Source organism: Botrytis cinerea, chromosome 11, assembly GCF_000143535.2.
Source record: "Botrytis cinerea B05.10 chromosome 11, complete sequence".
Taxonomy (NCBI): domain Eukaryota; kingdom Fungi; phylum Ascomycota; class Leotiomycetes; order Helotiales; family Sclerotiniaceae; genus Botrytis; species Botrytis cinerea.
This window is the reverse complement of record NC_037320.1, coordinates 1,764,692-1,780,732: the sequence shown is the minus strand read 5'-3', so window position 1 is coordinate 1,780,732 and position 16,041 is coordinate 1,764,692. Positions and strand designations below refer to the sequence as shown.

General features: G+C 44.2%; 6 protein-coding genes across 7 annotated transcripts; 1 reads left to right on the top strand and 5 right to left on the bottom strand.

Moving 5' to 3' along the window:
* Positions 1 to 179: 179 nt before the first annotated feature.
* Positions 180 to 2,701, bottom strand: Bcmsc1. The gene is made up of 6 exons (XM_001558376.2): positions 2,521 to 2,701; positions 2,014 to 2,334; positions 1,788 to 1,958; positions 1,533 to 1,730; positions 739 to 1,482; positions 180 to 687 (listed from the first exon to the last, which is right to left on the bottom strand). Exons 1-6 carry the CDS (start codon positions 2,597 to 2,599, stop codon positions 470 to 472), a joined length of 1,731 nt encoding a protein of 576 aa, XP_001558426.1. The 5' UTR covers positions 2,600 to 2,701; the 3' UTR covers positions 180 to 469.
* A 663-nt stretch (positions 2,702 to 3,364) lies between these two features.
* Positions 3,365 to 4,391, bottom strand: BCIN_11g04920 (hypothetical protein). 2 transcript variants are annotated; one of them, XM_024696038.1, is made up of 4 exons: positions 4,312 to 4,391; positions 3,821 to 4,246; positions 3,632 to 3,710; positions 3,365 to 3,572 (listed from the first exon to the last, which is right to left on the bottom strand). In XM_024696038.1, the coding sequence occupies exons 1-3, from the start codon at positions 4,327 to 4,329 to the stop codon at positions 3,660 to 3,662; spliced, it is 495 nt and encodes a 164-aa protein (XP_024551842.1). In that variant the 5' UTR covers positions 4,330 to 4,391; the 3' UTR covers positions 3,365 to 3,572; positions 3,632 to 3,659. The 2 variants fall into 2 exon arrangements, with proteins under 2 accessions (XP_024551842.1, XP_024551841.1); XM_024696039.1 differs by having other exon boundaries at positions 3,632 to 4,246.
* A 215-nt stretch (positions 4,392 to 4,606) lies between these two features.
* BCIN_11g04910 (hypothetical protein) lies at positions 4,607 to 5,889 on the top strand. Its single transcript, XM_001558378.2, has 3 exons — positions 4,607 to 5,520; positions 5,580 to 5,674; positions 5,757 to 5,889. Exons 1-3 carry the CDS (start codon positions 5,118 to 5,120, stop codon positions 5,793 to 5,795), a joined length of 537 nt encoding a protein of 178 aa, XP_001558428.1. The 5' UTR covers positions 4,607 to 5,117; the 3' UTR covers positions 5,796 to 5,889.
* Positions 5,890 to 6,399: 510 nt separating this feature from the next.
* Positions 6,400 to 8,842, bottom strand: BCIN_11g04900 (hypothetical protein). Its single transcript, XM_024696037.1, has 5 exons — positions 8,608 to 8,842; positions 8,297 to 8,558; positions 8,050 to 8,241; positions 7,604 to 7,998; positions 6,400 to 7,553 (listed from the first exon to the last, which is right to left on the bottom strand). The coding sequence occupies exons 1-5, from the start codon at positions 8,746 to 8,748 to the stop codon at positions 7,131 to 7,133; spliced, it is 1,413 nt and encodes a 470-aa protein (XP_024551840.1). The 5' UTR covers positions 8,749 to 8,842; the 3' UTR covers positions 6,400 to 7,130.
* Positions 8,843 to 12,093: 3,251 nt separating this feature from the next.
* Positions 12,094 to 13,826, bottom strand: BCIN_11g04890 (hypothetical protein). Its single transcript, XM_001558381.2, has one exon. It carries the CDS (start codon positions 13,757 to 13,759, stop codon positions 12,332 to 12,334), a length of 1,428 nt encoding a protein of 475 aa, XP_001558431.1. The 5' UTR covers positions 13,760 to 13,826; the 3' UTR covers positions 12,094 to 12,331.
* A 66-nt stretch (positions 13,827 to 13,892) lies between these two features.
* Bcvma13 lies at positions 13,893 to 15,942 on the bottom strand. Its single transcript, XM_001558382.2, has 3 exons — positions 15,358 to 15,942; positions 14,779 to 15,301; positions 13,893 to 14,723 (listed from the first exon to the last, which is right to left on the bottom strand). Exons 1-3 carry the CDS (start codon positions 15,656 to 15,658, stop codon positions 14,108 to 14,110), a joined length of 1,440 nt encoding a protein of 479 aa, XP_001558432.1. The 5' UTR covers positions 15,659 to 15,942; the 3' UTR covers positions 13,893 to 14,107.
* Positions 15,943 to 16,041: the final 99 nt, after the last annotated feature.

The window sequence follows — 16,041 nt, the reverse complement described above, 5'->3', positions numbered from 1 at the left end:
GGAGAAAGAAAAGCAGGTTCTGTCTGGCAATGAACGTTCTAGCACTGGGGGGGTAAATTCATCAATGAAGGGGCCGATAAACTCAGATAAGCCTAAAAAGGAAGTTCATCATTGACCACTACGACACCTTTTCCATCTCGTAGTTATTGAATATTTGAAGATATATAACATAACGACTCTGCCATTCACAATTGAGAGATCATTCATGAATCAAAAATATACAATCATCAATATTATCGATCCATTCATCCTACGACTAAAAAATAGAAAATTAATTTTTTTCATTGCCCTCATTGATCATGTAACCATCCAACCCCCCTATCCTAATCCATAAGAAGATTCACGCCCACCAACTTAAAGAGATCCGTTAATTCGCTTTCGATTCGAGATATTAGACGCCTGATGATGTGGTGATACAATTTACAGCCTTCTGCGCTGCAAGTTGAGTCATAATAACCCATTGATAGGTTTACAACTCCTCCTTAATAGCATGTCCAGCTTTTTGTGCTGCTTCACCGGCACGATTGGTAGCATAGGTAGCTCCCTCCTTGACAGCATCGGCAGCCTTCTCGCCTTGGTAAGCAGCTTGCTGTTTACCAGAGGCAGCACCGATGGAGAGTTGGTTTATAAGCCATTGTGCACCGTTGGAGAGTTTAGCCCAAAGAGTACCTTGTGGTGTAGTGGTGCCTGAGTAACGTTAGCAGTCAATCAAATTCAGGGGATAACAAGATTTCTTACCATATTTGAAGTAATTGGCTTGGTTACGAACGTAAGCAACAAGTTCGTTCTTGGTGCTTCCTTGTGGGACAGGGACACCATAGCTGTCAAGATAAGCCTTCAAGTCGGAATCAGACCAAGTCTCAAATGTAGCATCCTTAGCAGCATCAGTCTGTTGAGTGAGATAAGATGTGACACTAGCATATGCAACACCACTAGATTTTGATGCCTGAGCATAAGAATCTTGTGCAGCGCGGACGAGTTCATCACGGGTAGCTCCAGACTTCTCCGCTGCTTTCTTAGCAGCAGCATCACCAGATGAAGCTAGATAAGCCTTCAAGTTGTCTAAAGTCCAGGTATCAAATGTCCAAGCGGACCATCCTGTAGCAGCCTTGTGCTTGTGTAAACGGACGGCAGCAATGATATCGTCCTTCTTTCCAGATGATGGGACGGGGACACCTCTGGCATCAAGATAAGCCTTGAGGCGGGATTCGCTCCATGATCCAATAGCAGCATTGAAAGCATCTTCAGCCTTTAATTGAGCATCATCAGTAGCCTTGGCATATTGGTTTCCGGCAGAACTAGTGGCAGCACCGAAAGCGGATGCTCCAGAAGAGCTTGCCTTGCTTGCAAAGCTCTTAGCAGAGGCTGCAGCAGTGTCTCCTACAAGTTGAGCCTTGTGCTTACGAGCGATAGCCAACAATTCATTTCTCTTGCTTCCTTGAGGAACTTTGATACCGTTCTTGTCGGCCCATTCCTTGATTTCTACAAACTGTTAATTGGCTGGTCATTGGAGAAGAAAATACCAAACTTACGAGAATCAGACCAGGCACTGAGAAGCTGCTCACTCAATGTCTCTGTGGCAGCAGCAGCTGACGCGGAGGCAGAAGCTTGAAGATCCGCAGTTTTAAGGCTGGCAACGCGAGCATTACGGCGTACACTAGCAATCAACTTGTCACGAGTGGATGGTTGAGGGGCCGGGATACCATGGGTATCGAGGAATTCCTTGAGATCTGTGAAAACATTAGCTTGTGTGAAGATACATGCGTATTGCCATCTCAATAACGTACCGGACTCAGACCAGGTTCCATAGAGCCAGTTCCCAGGGTAGGCAGCAGTCTCGCCGGCCTTCTTTGCAATAGAGTCATAGCTGGAGCGAACCTTTTGAAGAAGAGAATCCCTCTTTCTTGGGTGTGGAACGGGAATGTGATGGTAATCAGCAAATGCCATGAGTTGAGAATCTGTGAGGATATTTAGCAAATGCACGAAAACATGTTTGGCCATTGGCAAATTTACCAGTCCAGCTATCAAAAACCCAATCTCTAACATTTGACCAAGCATCTTCTGCTTTGTCTTCCGCCTCGTACCAGTAAGTCTTGACTTGAGAGATTAAGCCATCCTTATTTGCCTCAGCGGTCTCCTTAGTCTCAACACCCTTCTGTTTCAAATAAGAGTTGAGTTGTTTTGTGTCCCAATCGTTATATGGCGATGCAACTTTTGACTGCCAGTTCTCCTTTACCAAGTTTTCCAAATCTTTACGATCGGCAGGACTTGGGTATGGAACATTGTTATCGGAAAGCCATCTCTCGAGCTCGGTCTCATGCCATTTGTTGTAGACTGGAAAGATGATATATCAGTAAAGTGAGTAAATAAACAGAGGGTGAGATAGATGTGGAAAGTGATGTGTGCAAGCCAATCCATTGCCTAGGTCAACGACTTGAAACTTTCTGGAGCTTCAAACAGCACGAAATGTGCCAAAATGATGATGATGGCAAGCAGAATGGATGAATAGGGTCAACATACCAGCCTTACTGAACCAGCTACTGGCTACCGTAACTTCTGCTGCCAAACTCAGCACCAACAGCTTTGTAAAGAACTTCATCCTGTATGATGAGTTCTACTATTCCTTCTTGCTCTTCTTATCTGGAACTTTAGAGTTCTGGGTATCGTTGGCAAAGAAAATAAAAACCCTCACAAGCAATTCGTGGTATGGTTTTGAAAACTTAAAAGAGGAGAAGGGTTGATTGTAGGAGAAGAAGTTATGTTGTTGACGTTGCACACAATACCTATGTGGCTGGAGCAAAGCTTCCGCAGAAGCAACAACAAGTGACGTAGCTTTTCTCTGCAACCAATGAATTTATGTGGGAGCATCAACAAAGAAGAGCTAAAGCATCTTATTCCAAGGTAATTGGTCCATTTCACCAGAAAGCCGTGGAAAAATCTAGATTTGCCTCTCATGGAAAAGTTGGAAAAGACGGGAATTTTAGTACGGTACCAATCCTTTTCACGCGTTTTCTCCTTCTCATCTTCACCGGGAATCCAACTGTTTTGTTGACGTTGATGTCATTTTGTCATTTTGTCATGATTGTCATACCAGGATGATGCGCGCAAGATGTGGCTTGAAAAGGGCTAGAAGGGTGTGCACGGACCATGTAGCATATTCGCCATCGCTGATAACGTGGGGTAGCTATGGATGAGAGCTGTAAGATAATGTCTTTGTGTGTGAAGTGAAGTTTGAAGTGAAGTCTGAATGGCATACTATGAAGAACAGAAAAGGTAATCAGGCTGATCATAGAATCATATCATATCAAGTGAATGTGAAGGATGTCTTCAAGCGCCAATCATCATCTAACAAGCTTCTCAAGCTTGCTTAGGTAGCCAGGACAAGCTTCAAGCAAGTTCAATTACATCCATATTGTCGAATATAACAAGGTATTCCTGTCTGATGTAGCAACTACATAAGATTGACAATTGGACTTGAAAGCAGTATTTATACAGAATCTTGAAAGAGAAACATCTTCGCCAAATATAACACAGCATTAACCTCTCATCTGCCACAACATGGCCTATCAGTGCTACCACCAAGTTATCCATTAGCTTCAAACATGAACTTTGATCAATCTCATAAACTCACCACATCAAAGCTCTCATCCATCTAATCCTCAGACCTTCTGTGCGCCTCTGTCATGTCCCTTTCTGAACTCCCTGTTATGCTTCTCAACCTCAGCTTGTTTGCTCGAACTCTTCGCTCCGGGCTCGTCTTCAGAATGGATCTTGGGCGAAGCTCCTTTGACACTCTTCTCTTCTGGATTCTTATTCTTACCTCCGTTCTCCTTGATGGAACCACCGGTAGGGCTGGATCCAGTCTCCTTTGCTTCCTTCGACCTTGATCCTCCAGATTGTGCCGATGCATCTTCAGGAGATTTTGGACCACCAGAACCGCCTTTCGTTGGGCCGGCACCGGTTCCTTGTCCCTCAGATACTGGCTCAGGACCAGGGTGCTCTGCGTTATGCTTCTTGCTGTTTGAGGCACCTTGATCTTGAGGATTCTCGGCCATTGGGTGGCCCTTTCCATCCCCGTACCCCTGAGTCGCAGCTCGGAGTTGTGTAGAAGAAAAGGCTCGGATAGAAGCCGGATGTCGGCATTGAATGGTTCGGATAGAGGCCATTGTGCGGCTAGCAGAATGGAGGCATCGAATGGAAGGCATGGTGCGTGTAGTAAATTGAAAGGTTGGGTATAATAAAGCAGCTGAATTGTTTATTTTCCAAATGAACAATGAATGAGAAAGATTTACAGAAAGAGAGATCACCTACCTGTAAACAACGGGCCATACTATACTAACGTTTCGATCCGTACAATAGTGACAAATTAAGTTTCATCGTTCAATTACATCATGACATTGGCTTTTTTGCCTTTGATCAGCTTGGACTCCGCTTGGAGTCCGCTTGCCAGTGTCAATTTCAAAAGGGCGGGGTCGGCACGTGATACCGCTAATGTTCTCGGTACTGCACTAATTTCCTTCTTTCCTCTTCGGTGATCTTTCAAAAGTTGTAATCCTTCCAATGCTTTGTATCGCCCAATCTTTCCACTTAAAAAATCACGGCTAGTGATCAACCTATCACCGACTATCAATATGGAGTACGCAAGTCCATCACCTTAGTTGGAAGAGAACGGAGAGATATGAGAAGGATGCTTGCTTGGAGACACTAAAAGTATGGTAGTCTTGCGGAGCTAGCAACCACGAGCTGACTGTTTGTTTTTATGTCTATACACTCTTCCCTGTAGTTGAGAATATGAATTGATCTTCAGTCTCCACACTTCGAGCGAAGTAGTAACTATCGGGTAGACTCGAATGATAAAGTGACCGGCGTATTGTTTACTGGAGGTGCGGTTGAAATTTCTCTATACCACCGGACTAAATTTGAGGTTACTTTCGATCACCACTCTACTAAGTTCACTATGGCTTGTATGCAAGACCGTTGTATGATGTGCGATATCACCCCCTCGCTACCGTTTTAGCACCCAACCTTATCTTCTGCTAAGAAGACCGTTCTCCTCATCACATGTTACATGTCATTTTTGTCACGATCCTTCTTACTTTTCCTCAAAGAACGCCATTATGAAGGTCTCATGCATTGCTATTCTCACCGTTGCTGTTAGCACAGTCACTGGTGCTTATATTGACAGTACACCCGCCGATAAAACTGCAGTTGACAGTAAATTCTTCAATGGCACTACTTATGGACATCAAAATTCCGTAACAGTCAGTAATGACACTACATCCACGAATATCACAACATCAGACAGCTCATTCACGAATGAAGATGCAACCACCGAAAGCGTAGAAGCAGAGAAAGAATACCAAGAAGATGTTGCGGAAGTCATCGAAGATATAGCATTAGATATCCAAGATGATTTAGAGGACAACAAACCCCTCCTTCCCGGTAAATTATGTGCTATACGTCGTAAACCTCGATGCTGCGAAGCAGGTGGGAGATTGTACAAAGATGGATGCGAACGTCGTAAGTGATCCGACCCTCTGAGCCCCATTTCAAAGAAAGTTATGTTGACTTCATCCCAGTTTCGATGCCACTACCAGCCAATCGCAACGAATTCCGAAGCACATGTGAGGAAGTGAATAAGGTCGCCTATTGCTGCAAGAACTCTGTCGACATGGTATGTTATATTCTCGCCTATTTTACTTCATTGTCTCTCCGTTTCTGAACGCCAACTTACCACATTCTCTTCACATTCATAGGCTCAAATAGGAGTCATGTGTCGCAAACCAAGAAAGTGAATCGACACGCTCGGGAATTCGGGCTGGGAATGGGTATAGAAAAGGGGTTCAAAATGAACGACGTTTACTGTAGCATAATATTAATTTGAATACAAGCTCGTTCATGACTTCAAAAATGCATCCATCTTATCATTTCTATATCATCAACGTAGTTTTCCCTATAACGCCCTATGATCCCTTCCTTTCTCTTAAAATCGAATTTCGTTTGAGATCATATTATCAAGTCGCGATGAAGCGAATACTTAAGCCGAGGTAAATATTTGAAATGAGGTAAAAGTCGACGTTGAGACGAATACCCAAGAAGAGATGAGATAATGATCTGAGAAGGTTTAATCGTCTTGGAACATTTTAACCATACAACGATACCTGAGTCTCTTCAGTGTCTTGAATATTCAAAACAATCCTAATATTTGAGCGTTCTTGAGAACCTGAACGTCCAAAAGATTTAGACGCTTAGAATTTGTTCTTCAATACGTATTCACTCCCCCCCAAACCATAATCGCAGTACAACCAGCACGCAATTCATTTTCACAGCAGCTTTACAAACAACCAACGAATTCGAGCCCCCAGTACGTACAATCAAACCAACCCAACCCAAACGAAATGCAAAGAGAAGAAAACATTTCCACAAGATATCGAGGATCGAATTAAAATTATTCATTTGACTATCATAATACATACATACGTCAATCGATGTGACTTTTTAAACTTTTGTAAACTTTTGCCCGCCCGTCTGGTGTCCCGCTTTCATCCTGAACTTCCTTTTATCTATTTAACTTTTGTGCGTGCCTGTTCCTGATCTTTTTGAAGCTAACGATAACTAGTAACTAGTACCTTCTAGCTATACTAGACTGCTTTTCTTTCCCCCCCTCCCAAAAAACCTTGATGGACATTTCTAGTCTTAACTATAAAATAATTCTAGTTCTAAAAACAATTCTAGTTCAACAATTGTGAATATGACGTTTGGTAGAGAGTTTTGGTGAAGTGCACAATGATAACTTGTGGCCTGGTGCGTGTGAAGAAAATCCGGAATACGTTAGGTCTAGAATTTCGTACTCCGGGTGTAGAGTTCGATGTTTCGGGAATGGCGGGGTGGACTTGACTTTGGCTGCCTTTCGTTTTTCTCGTAGGATTACTCGAAATCTTCAAGCGGTTGAAGTTAAGGTGGATGTGTATTACACAAGAGAATTCGGCGCGGCATCTGCACTTGGCGTGAATTCTCATCCCTTCTTAAGGATCCTCTCGTCGAAATTTTGATCCAGGGTCTCCGCGGCTCGATAGTACCAAGACTTATGCTTGGCCTGATATTATTACTCCCCTCCTTCCATTTTCAGTTTAAACGGAATTCGAGTTATCCGCACAACTGAAGGAACTCGATCCTCCAGCCGAGCTATAGGAATCGATAATAGCGACAATCGATCCATAAGTACCAGCAACCATCAAAAATGAACCGATGACAATGACGAAAATGCTCCAGCAGCACATGAAGATCCAAGAGCGCGATCTTTGGGTCTTTCTGAAGCCCCAGTTGTCGTAAAACCACATGATACCGAATGGTTGGAAGTTGAAAAGGGTTCCGAAAAGAGCACCGATGAGGGAGATGAGACCACCGAAAATTGGAATTGCACTTGCGATAACGTAGGCGCAGATAATGACGCAGAAAGTGCAGCCGAGCCAGACCATCCAATGGGTCATGGAGTTGACAGTAAGATGCTTGGATCCACGGAGGAGACGGAGGAAGAGGAATTTTGCTGGAAGCTGTGAAAGATGTTAGAGAAGAAGAGATGAGAGATTTGAGCTAGACTTACATGAGAAAGCAAGATGGTGCTAACCAAGAGACCAGGAAGAGCAAGACCGTAACAGACTTTCTTCATGGTATCACCTGCGGAGCCGAGAGCAGGTGACGCGACGTAGGAACCACAGAAGTAATAGACGACAATACCGATTGCAATGTACATAGACGTGATGAAGCCTTGACTGATATACACCGAACGAGTGTAGTTTCTTGGATTGCGCATCTCTGAGTGAATGTTGAAGTAACCAGGAGTTCCAGCAAAGGAGAAAACAAGCGAACCACAAGCAGATATAGCATCAGTGAATGATGGAGAACCAAAAAGCTTGAAGTCGGACTTGTAAGGACCTGGTGTGACAGGAGCGTCGGCTGGTTTTCCTTGAACGCCAACAGCGATTGTGAGAGTAAGAACTTGCACGTGTTAGCCGGGGAATTTTTCACAATAACGGCTGATTGACTTACTAGCAGTGATAATACCGGCTACACCGATCCATGCAAGCCAGGTGATCTTGCCTAGGGTTTGGATACTGGAGAAAATGAAAGCAATGATCGCTGCAACAACCACAAACACAGCAGTGCAAGTAGCATGAGTCGATAACGCATTCAAAGCGATTGAAACACTGAGCATACCAGATGCAGAGACGAAAACCCAGACTGGATGAACTGGTCAGAATCAAGCTCATTTATACAACCAAACGGGGCTACTCACAAAGAAAGAATGCAGCGCCAACGACCTCACGAGCGACATTTCCAAAAATTATACCAGCAACATCTTCAATACCGTACACTTCTGGATGCTTTCTCTTGAATACTCCAATCATGTACTGTGACCATCCCGTGATCGTAGCCATGGTGAGGACACATATGATACCGGGAATCATACCCAACGTGTCAAAAACAGCTGGAATTGAAAGGACACCAAGACCTAAATTGGTCTTGAGCATGAGGGCAGTCGAACCCAAAGCGCCAACCTGAAAATAATTAGCAAACATACACTTTCGTAGATTATTCTGTACATACACTTCGATAATCTGGTCCATCCTCATTGATCTCACCAAAGACTGCGTCATGAGTCACATCCTGATTTGTTTCACTCTTTTGGCTTTTGTTGTCGAAGTCGCCCGCTTCAGCCTGGCGTGAGAATTGAAATTGGTCGGCCATTGCTCCTGTATTCCAGAGCTCTATATGCAGAATATGACAAGTTGCAAATCGTGGAAATTAAGATGTAGGTGGTTGTTGAATTGGAAAGGAAGTCTTTTTCAAAAATATGGCATTTTCTAGGCGGATTATATAATGGATCTGAAGCATTGAGTGTGCAAATACGCTTATGTAAGCTCGGATCAGATGGAATACAAAGCTCTACCCAATTACAAATTAGCCTGACTTGGGTTCAACATCAAGTCGTTGCGAAAATGTGGAAATATTAGTGACATACTATAGTTAAATGGAGCGCGCTATTATGTACAATATGAATAAAGTGGACCTAGATCGTACTATGACTATGTCCAAAGAAGTAAAGACTCCTGATTTAGCGAGGCCAAGCGAGCATTGGCAGATGCGAAAGAACTTTAAGAAGACTTGGTGCAGACTTCTAATCTGGGGCCGCTCATGCACGACTCGAAAGTACTTTCTTTTCCCCGCCACGGCGATAATTGCTCAAGGCAATCCCGAATAATCTAGCAGGGTACCTCGCCGAGAACGGAGATCCAATAGAAAGTGTGGGGAATGCGTTGCAACAAACGTGAAGAAATATCTTAGTATCCGTCTCGCCAGTCTCTCAATTGACGGAAGCCGGCGCATGGCAGATCTTGCAATCGGCATTAAACTCTATGATACATCATAGAGGGGTACATTGAACCGAACCCTTTCCGCAGGTATAAAACACTAAGAACCATGGAACAGAAAACCTTAAAGATTTGCCAACCTACATATTTCCCAGAGTCGAGTATTTCGATTGATAAAACTCCATTGTAGTGGTTCTAACCAATGCGTCCACCCCCTTTTACAATCCAGGCCCCTTGATCGGACAAGAAAAAAGATGGCTAGTGTGTAGAGGTGACCTCGAAAAAAGATTTTGCAAATTACGTAACTTGACGCAAGTTGGCGAACTGTATTTGCCACTAGTATCCCAACTAAACGACATCGGAACAACCGACTTTTTGGATTATCTATTTATCTGCTCTTGAACCATCAATACTCATTGATTAGATTTATGATTTATATGTCGTAACATAGATGTTTATTTGAGGCAGTTGGTACACCAAATCGACATCAGTGCAATGCATCTCTCCTACTCAATGGAGGCAGTAACCAGCTCTCGAGTCTCCTGAGAATGTTCACCAAAAGACGGTCAACCAGACTCCCAAAAGGCCGGAAACGCTCCGTGCTCGCTCACCGCAGTCGCAGTCTTCTCTCGTATATTGCACTTTAGGAAGCACTTCCCTGTATGCAATGATCCGCACCCAAACATCACTCCCGTCTGCAGGGTCGCATCGCTTCACAAACTGATTGTTCTCGAATCTCGGCTGATTGAATGGCCCACTTGCTCAATACCGCGTTAAACCTGCCAATTCTGACACATTGGCAGCTTCCTCGCTGGAATGTCACCGGACTACAAAGTTGGTGCTTGGTCGCAGCAATTGACCCACTTACCCCGGAATACGAAGGAAGGACTTGCCATTTCCAGCATTCTGTGCGGCGTGGTCGTCAACTCAAGGGATAAAGAGTCAAACTTTGAGAGTGAGCGATTTACAACGCACTTTGACTTGTCAGAGAAGATATTCTAGGCCCCGCCAAAGAAATTAGGTAGCATGATATCGATGTGGAACTTCCCCAGATACATTATGCCAAGAGTATGATCAGACATCTGGATTGGTTGCCTTGACCCTGTTGAACAACATCTTGGGAGCACTTCACAATTTACACTTCTCCAGATTATCCTTGGGCAACTAGCAGGTGTCCCCGTATTACCCGGGGTGGGGTTACATCCAAGTTCTCTTTGATGGATTGCAGAGTGAACAACACAGACTGACAGGAATGCTCGGTAAAATTGACAAAGGCATCGAGATCCCCGGGGGAGATCACATAGAGCGTAGTCTCGTTCTACCAGTTGCTGCATCCAAAACCTCTTCACTACCAAACGCATTGATGACACCAAAAACCCCGTGTAATTCTGGCATAATATCATGTCGTATTCTGTATGGAAATGAGTAGCCACAGCTCTAGCGCCAACCAGCTTACCATTCATGATAAAATCTAATGATCCAACCTTGAGAATGCCATGGTGGTATGGTAACAATGTACCTGTTTTTCTCCACATTCAAGCCGGCATCAAGCCTGGGAGTGCATATGCTGATCAACATTGAACTAGGTCTCAAGATGAAGTGATATGGGGTAACTTTCGTAACTAGCGTGCCTGGCACGGAAATTCAAGTCACACAAATAGCAGGGATACCAAAGGAGTTGAGATTCGCTCCAGTTTTCCTGCCGATTTCCTCTGTGGTATTCTATGTAGCATGTGGTCATCGCGGAGATCCCTACTTCCACCTTCACTGATAGCTTCTCACCGTGTCGGTATGTTAACGAGATTCTGACAACAGGTAGCCCAGAGTCTTGTATGAATGGTCAACTCTCGAATGGAGTATTCTCTCAGCATCTGCCTAGCAGCACTGGCTACTGAACTTTCAGTTTCACTCCAGTGGCTCTAGAGATATTTAAATTATCATAATTGCACTCGCTGAAGATACCTCTGCTGCAGATACAATTCCTCAACTACTTGATTGTGACTTCCTCTCAACGCGTTGCTCGCCTCCTGCTGTGTTTTATTCTCTCATACAGATGTTATGAGTGAAGTCGTCTATTTCATTATTGACGAAGAAGGAGGGAAAACGTATTTATAATAGCAGACGTTCCTCGTAGAAGTGGGGTTGTAATAGGCAAAATATGGGGCCGCTGTCAAAGCAAGGCGTAAGATGTGATTTGTTCCATGATGACGGGAGACAAGAGTACCTAATTATAGTATGGTACCGCCCCGCATCCTATCTCAGAGTGACCGATCGAGTTTAGCTTTGAAGAAGGTGGGTTTTCAAGTGAAGTCTTGACGCAAGAGGGTCTATCTTGTGTGTGCTTTACTCGGCCGAGCTGGCCTATCCGTTTAAGTGACATGATTTGGACTGTTTTGTAAGGAACGTTCAGTATCTGACGAATCAGGTGGTAATCCGAAAGAATGATTATCACAACTTTGTCAGTTGGTCGATACTTTCGTTTGTCCAAACATCGACACCGGCGTCTGTGTAGGGACAAATATCGCTTGAGGAGACAGGCCAAGTAACAATTGTGCGTCGGCACTAGGATTTGTGTCTGAGGGGCTGAGGGGATAGGTATTTATTGGCATATGGAATCATGGACACGCATACACCCAGCCGTAATATCGGGACAACTTTTCCAGATGGCCATCAAGATTCAAGACACTGTTAGTGAGAAAGAAGACTCACACACGTGCGCATCTGCCAAACAAAAATTCACAAATCAGTAGTCTCGTAACATAAACTCATAAATTTCATCTTATTCATTTAACTCCATAGCTTTCGTTGAAGCGCATCGTTGATGATGCTTATGTGCTAGTATGCTCTTCTCTAAACGCCCGTTTCCATTCCATTCCATTCCATAGTCCCAGTTACACAATGTTGAATTCTCCCTCCCTCCCTTCATCCCTCCAATATTTCTACCAGCTCCAGCCGGCCCATTAAGCAGGAGCAGTCCCACTAGTCCCCTTCCAATACTTCGATGGCACGAAAGGCATCTTAGTCACCTTTGCCTTTCTTTCCTTCCCTCTAACCACCACACTTACATCAGTACCCGCCTTATGAAACCCATCTTTAATGTACCCCATTGCGACATTCTTGCCCAATGTTGGACTTGGACATCCACTTGTGATATTTCCGATTTTCTCTCCCTTGTCATTAACAATATCCGCACCTTCACGAGCAGGTGCCCCTTCGACTATGAGGCCAATTCTTCTTCTTTCTACTCCACTTCCACCTTTGCTCTTCGGAGTGAGTTGCTTGAGAATAACTTCGGCACCGTGAAAGCCTCCTTCTGTTCTCCTCTCTTTTCCTACTACCCAGCCCAGAGCTGCTTCTACTGGCGTCGTTGTATCATCTAGATCATGCCCATATAAACACATGCCAGCCTCCAATCTCAAACTATCTCTCGCGCCCAACCCCGCCAATTGTAGCCTTGTCTCACCCGCACTCTTCAATAAAGATTCGGTAACCATTACCGTCTCGCTCTCTGGTATTGATATCTCGAATCCATCTTCTCCCGTATAACCACCCCTACTAACCAACAAGTTCCCAGAAGTCGACCCATCAGCCAAACGAATCTTTACGAACCTCGACTGTCCAAACAAGAAATTATCAAATCCTCCCTCCTTCATCTCTTCTGCCAAAAGTTCCTTTAATATTTCCTCGCTTTCTGGGCCTTGCAATGCAACTAATCCCCAGCCATCAAGCACCTCCCACCCGACCTTCTCTCCTCCTTCCTTAGTAAACGCCTCCAATTCCTCCCCTAGGTATTTTAAATCCTTCTCCCTGCAGCCTGCATTTGTAACAACATAGAATAATTCCGGGCCCAACCTCGTAATGATGGTATCATCCACAATCCCTCCAGTTCCAGGATGCAACAAACAACTCAATCCTCCCTGATGCAAAGCTAGATTTGCGATACTAGCTGGTGTAATCCTCTGCAAGAAAGCAGTTGCACCTGGTCCCTCAAATCGATGTTGGACCATATGGCTCACATCAAAAAGGCTGGCATGCTCTCTCGTAAAATGATGGGACGCGCTCACCGAGAGTCCAGAATATTGAACTGGCATGTGGAAACCACCAAAAGGAACCATCTTCCCACCATTGGAAATGTGTAGGTCGTAGAGAGGGGTTTTGCGAAGTTCCGTGGATGAAGAAGGAGTAGATGAGGCATGACGAATTGACTTCTGCTTTCTTGTCGTTATAGCAGATGCAGGAAATCGAGCAGCAGTATTGAATGATGAGGGAGAGGTCGCCGCATAGCTTTCTCGTTGGAGAGCTGTCGAAAGCTGACGCGAGCGTCCTGGAACTGTGCGGTTGATCAATGCAGCATCATAGATGCTTGCTACAGCTTTGAATCGTCTCATTATGAATCAATCACTTGTTATCAAAAAGTTATAACGTTGAAAGGTATGGAGGCTTGTGTTGACATTCGGCTTAAGGATAAAGCCCAGCCCGATTTCGGCTCACTAGTGGGGGAATTTAGTGGGATATGGCCTATGAAAGATACATAACGTAAATATTTTTAATAAAACGGTCGATAAGGAAAATCATCATTGTTTCTACACTAATTGAACATCTGCGCATCCACACAATCAATCATTGCTGGGAATTTGACCTGTTGTAAACGGTAGAATATGCAGCTTCCCTTGTGAGGCTTTTGGCCTCTCAATCATACAACTCCCTAACCATAATCACAATACCACCACGATCCTTTACTTCGTCTCAAAGCTGTATCTCAACCATCCTGAAAGAGCATTTAAACTCTCCCATCTCACTGTCTCATCAGGCTCCGTCATCAATTCCATAACTCTGGTTTTGAGGCCCAATCTCTCTAATTGAGATCTCTTTTCTGGAACCTCTTTGACCAAATATCCTACATCATTGCATGCAATGGCAAGAACTTGCTTGTCGTTCTCCCAAGGCTTACTCATGATCTCTGCCAGCTTCTTACACAATTCACCTTGCTCGTAATCGAGAATCTTGCGAGCATTCTCGGCCCAAAATATTTGATTTCGATGGGGTGGTGACCAGCGGAGATGGCCTGAATGAACTTCTGCAGCATACTCATCGAAAGTAGTTTGAGTCTTTGTATGCTCTTCTAGCATTTCGCTCAGTTTCTTGAGATCATCCAAAAGATCCTCGTCTGTAAGGTGGCGCCCATTCAAATTTTGTAGGAGAGCTGGAAGGCGAGCGAATACCGCTACAGGGAGTAATGAACTTTGATTCGAGGAGAGAAGGTTGTAGAGAGACGATACTAACAACCGAGTTGTCTTCTCTTTTGGTGAGAGTCTCAGAAGTTGCGTATAAAGTGGAATGATATCATACTCGCTATGGATTGGTTAGTTTTTTGTCATTGTGTGCCTCTTAAATAGACAAGACTTACTCCTCAAGTCCCTCTCCAATTGCAGCACCCTCGAAGCTCAACTGCCACAGAACCAGTAGTACGTGGTAAAGTAATTGTAGTCCAACGCCGCCACCCAATGTTCCCTCTGGTCCACTGCGGATGCTTGCAGCACCGTTCCAAAGTGTCGATGCAGAGTCGCCATTGGAAACGCCTGCGGCTGATTTAAGGATGGAAACTAAGGGTTCAATTGTCTCCGATCTCTGGTTCCAAAACAATTCTCTCGACTTCTTGCCTTGTAACAATGACGAGTATTGTAAAACTGCTATATCTTGTAAACCACCGTCCGAGCTCTTTGCCAGTGTTGACAAGTAGTGCAGCAATTTTGGCATTGCTTCCAAGGCATTTTGAGATGCATCCTTGGATCCTGAGATTATGCTTGTAAGAACTGTAGATGTGAGCAATGGTATGGGGCTTTCGAGTTCAGCGGATTGATTCAGTAGTGGCAGGAAGGGTTTATATGGATCGTCGTGTTCCGAAAGAATCTCTGATAAAGTTGGAATGCCTATTCAATTCATATCAGTACCCGGACAGATAACAAATAGAGTGGCAGATATGTACCATCAAGTAAATCGCCCAATAGGACTAAGATATACTGAACAACATCTGGGCGCTTTGCTCTTGTCGCAGATTCTAAAACGCTCGATTCTCCTTCCGAACCAACAAACAGCTTTCTATACGCATTTGGATCTTTCTCTACAATTTCCTTCCTTTGCTCCTTTCTTACTTTATCAACAGCTCGAATCTTACTCAGTTGATCATCGGTAATTGTGCCAGCTCGTACAGCGCCATCCCAGGGTATTGGTCGTTGGCGGATGTTGTTCATCAACGAATAAAGGTAAGTGGGTGGGTCAAGAGACATGATGAACTTAGTACTCAGCTCCTTGGGGTATCAAAACGACGTTATGGAGCGAGTGCGTGTTATGTCGTCGTAATTTCGTGGTTGTTGGTTATGTTGATTTGTTGATTCAAGCTTCAAGGTAGCTCTTATCGAGGGAAAGCGCTAGCGGAGCTAGCATGCTCGCTACAGCGTGAGTCTTCATTTCACGCTCGGCGGCCAGGTACAAACGAACATTACAAACTTTGATTATCTACTTCTATATAATATGATAATAAAGTATTTGATATTTAAGTTGCAAATATTGCGAGTTAATTATTACTATGATAGAGATTATTTTTGTCAGTGCGAAAATCGTGCCATTCGACGATATCCTTATGCACTACTGGTCACTCATACAAGCTACA

Coding starts and splice junctions, on each gene's coding strand:
- Bcmsc1 (XM_001558376.2), bottom strand. CDS start 2,599: ATGAAGTTCTTTACAAAGCTGTTGGTGCTGAGTTTGGCAGCAGAAGTT. Junction 1,731..1,787: donor TGGAACCTGGTCTGAGTCCG/GTACGTTATTGA, acceptor ATGTTTTCACAG/ATCTCAAGGAATTCCTCGAT. Junction 688..738: donor AGCCAATTACTTCAAATATG/GTAAGAAATCTT, acceptor AACGTTACTCAG/GCACCACTACACCACAAGGT.
- BCIN_11g04910 (XM_001558378.2), top strand. CDS start 5,118: ATGAAGGTCTCATGCATTGCTATTCTCACCGTTGCTGTTAGCACAGTC. Junction 5,521..5,579: donor CAAAGATGGATGCGAACGTC/GTAAGTGATCCG, acceptor ACTTCATCCCAG/TTTCGATGCCACTACCAGCC. Junction 5,675..5,756: donor GCAAGAACTCTGTCGACATG/GTATGTTATATT, acceptor TCACATTCATAG/GCTCAAATAGGAGTCATGTG.
- BCIN_11g04900 (XM_024696037.1), bottom strand. CDS start 8,748: ATGGCCGACCAATTTCAATTCTCACGCCAGGCTGAAGCGGGCGACTTC. Junction 8,559..8,607: donor ATGGACCAGATTATCGAAGT/GTATGTACAGAA, acceptor AATTATTTTCAG/GTTGGCGCTTTGGGTTCGAC. Junction 8,242..8,296: donor TGGCGCTGCATTCTTTCTTT/GTGAGTAGCCCC, acceptor CAGTTCATCCAG/TCTGGGTTTTCGTCTCTGCA.
- BCIN_11g04890 (XM_001558381.2), bottom strand. CDS start 13,759: ATGAGACGATTCAAAGCTGTAGCAAGCATCTATGATGCTGCATTGATC.
- Bcvma13 (XM_001558382.2), bottom strand. CDS start 15,658: ATGTCTCTTGACCCACCCACTTACCTTTATTCGTTGATGAACAACATC. Junction 15,302..15,357: donor ATTGGGCGATTTACTTGATG/GTACATATCTGC, acceptor TGAATTGAATAG/GCATTCCAACTTTATCAGAG. Junction 14,724..14,778: donor ATTGGAGAGGGACTTGAGGA/GTAAGTCTTGTC, acceptor ACCAATCCATAG/CGAGTATGATATCATTCCAC.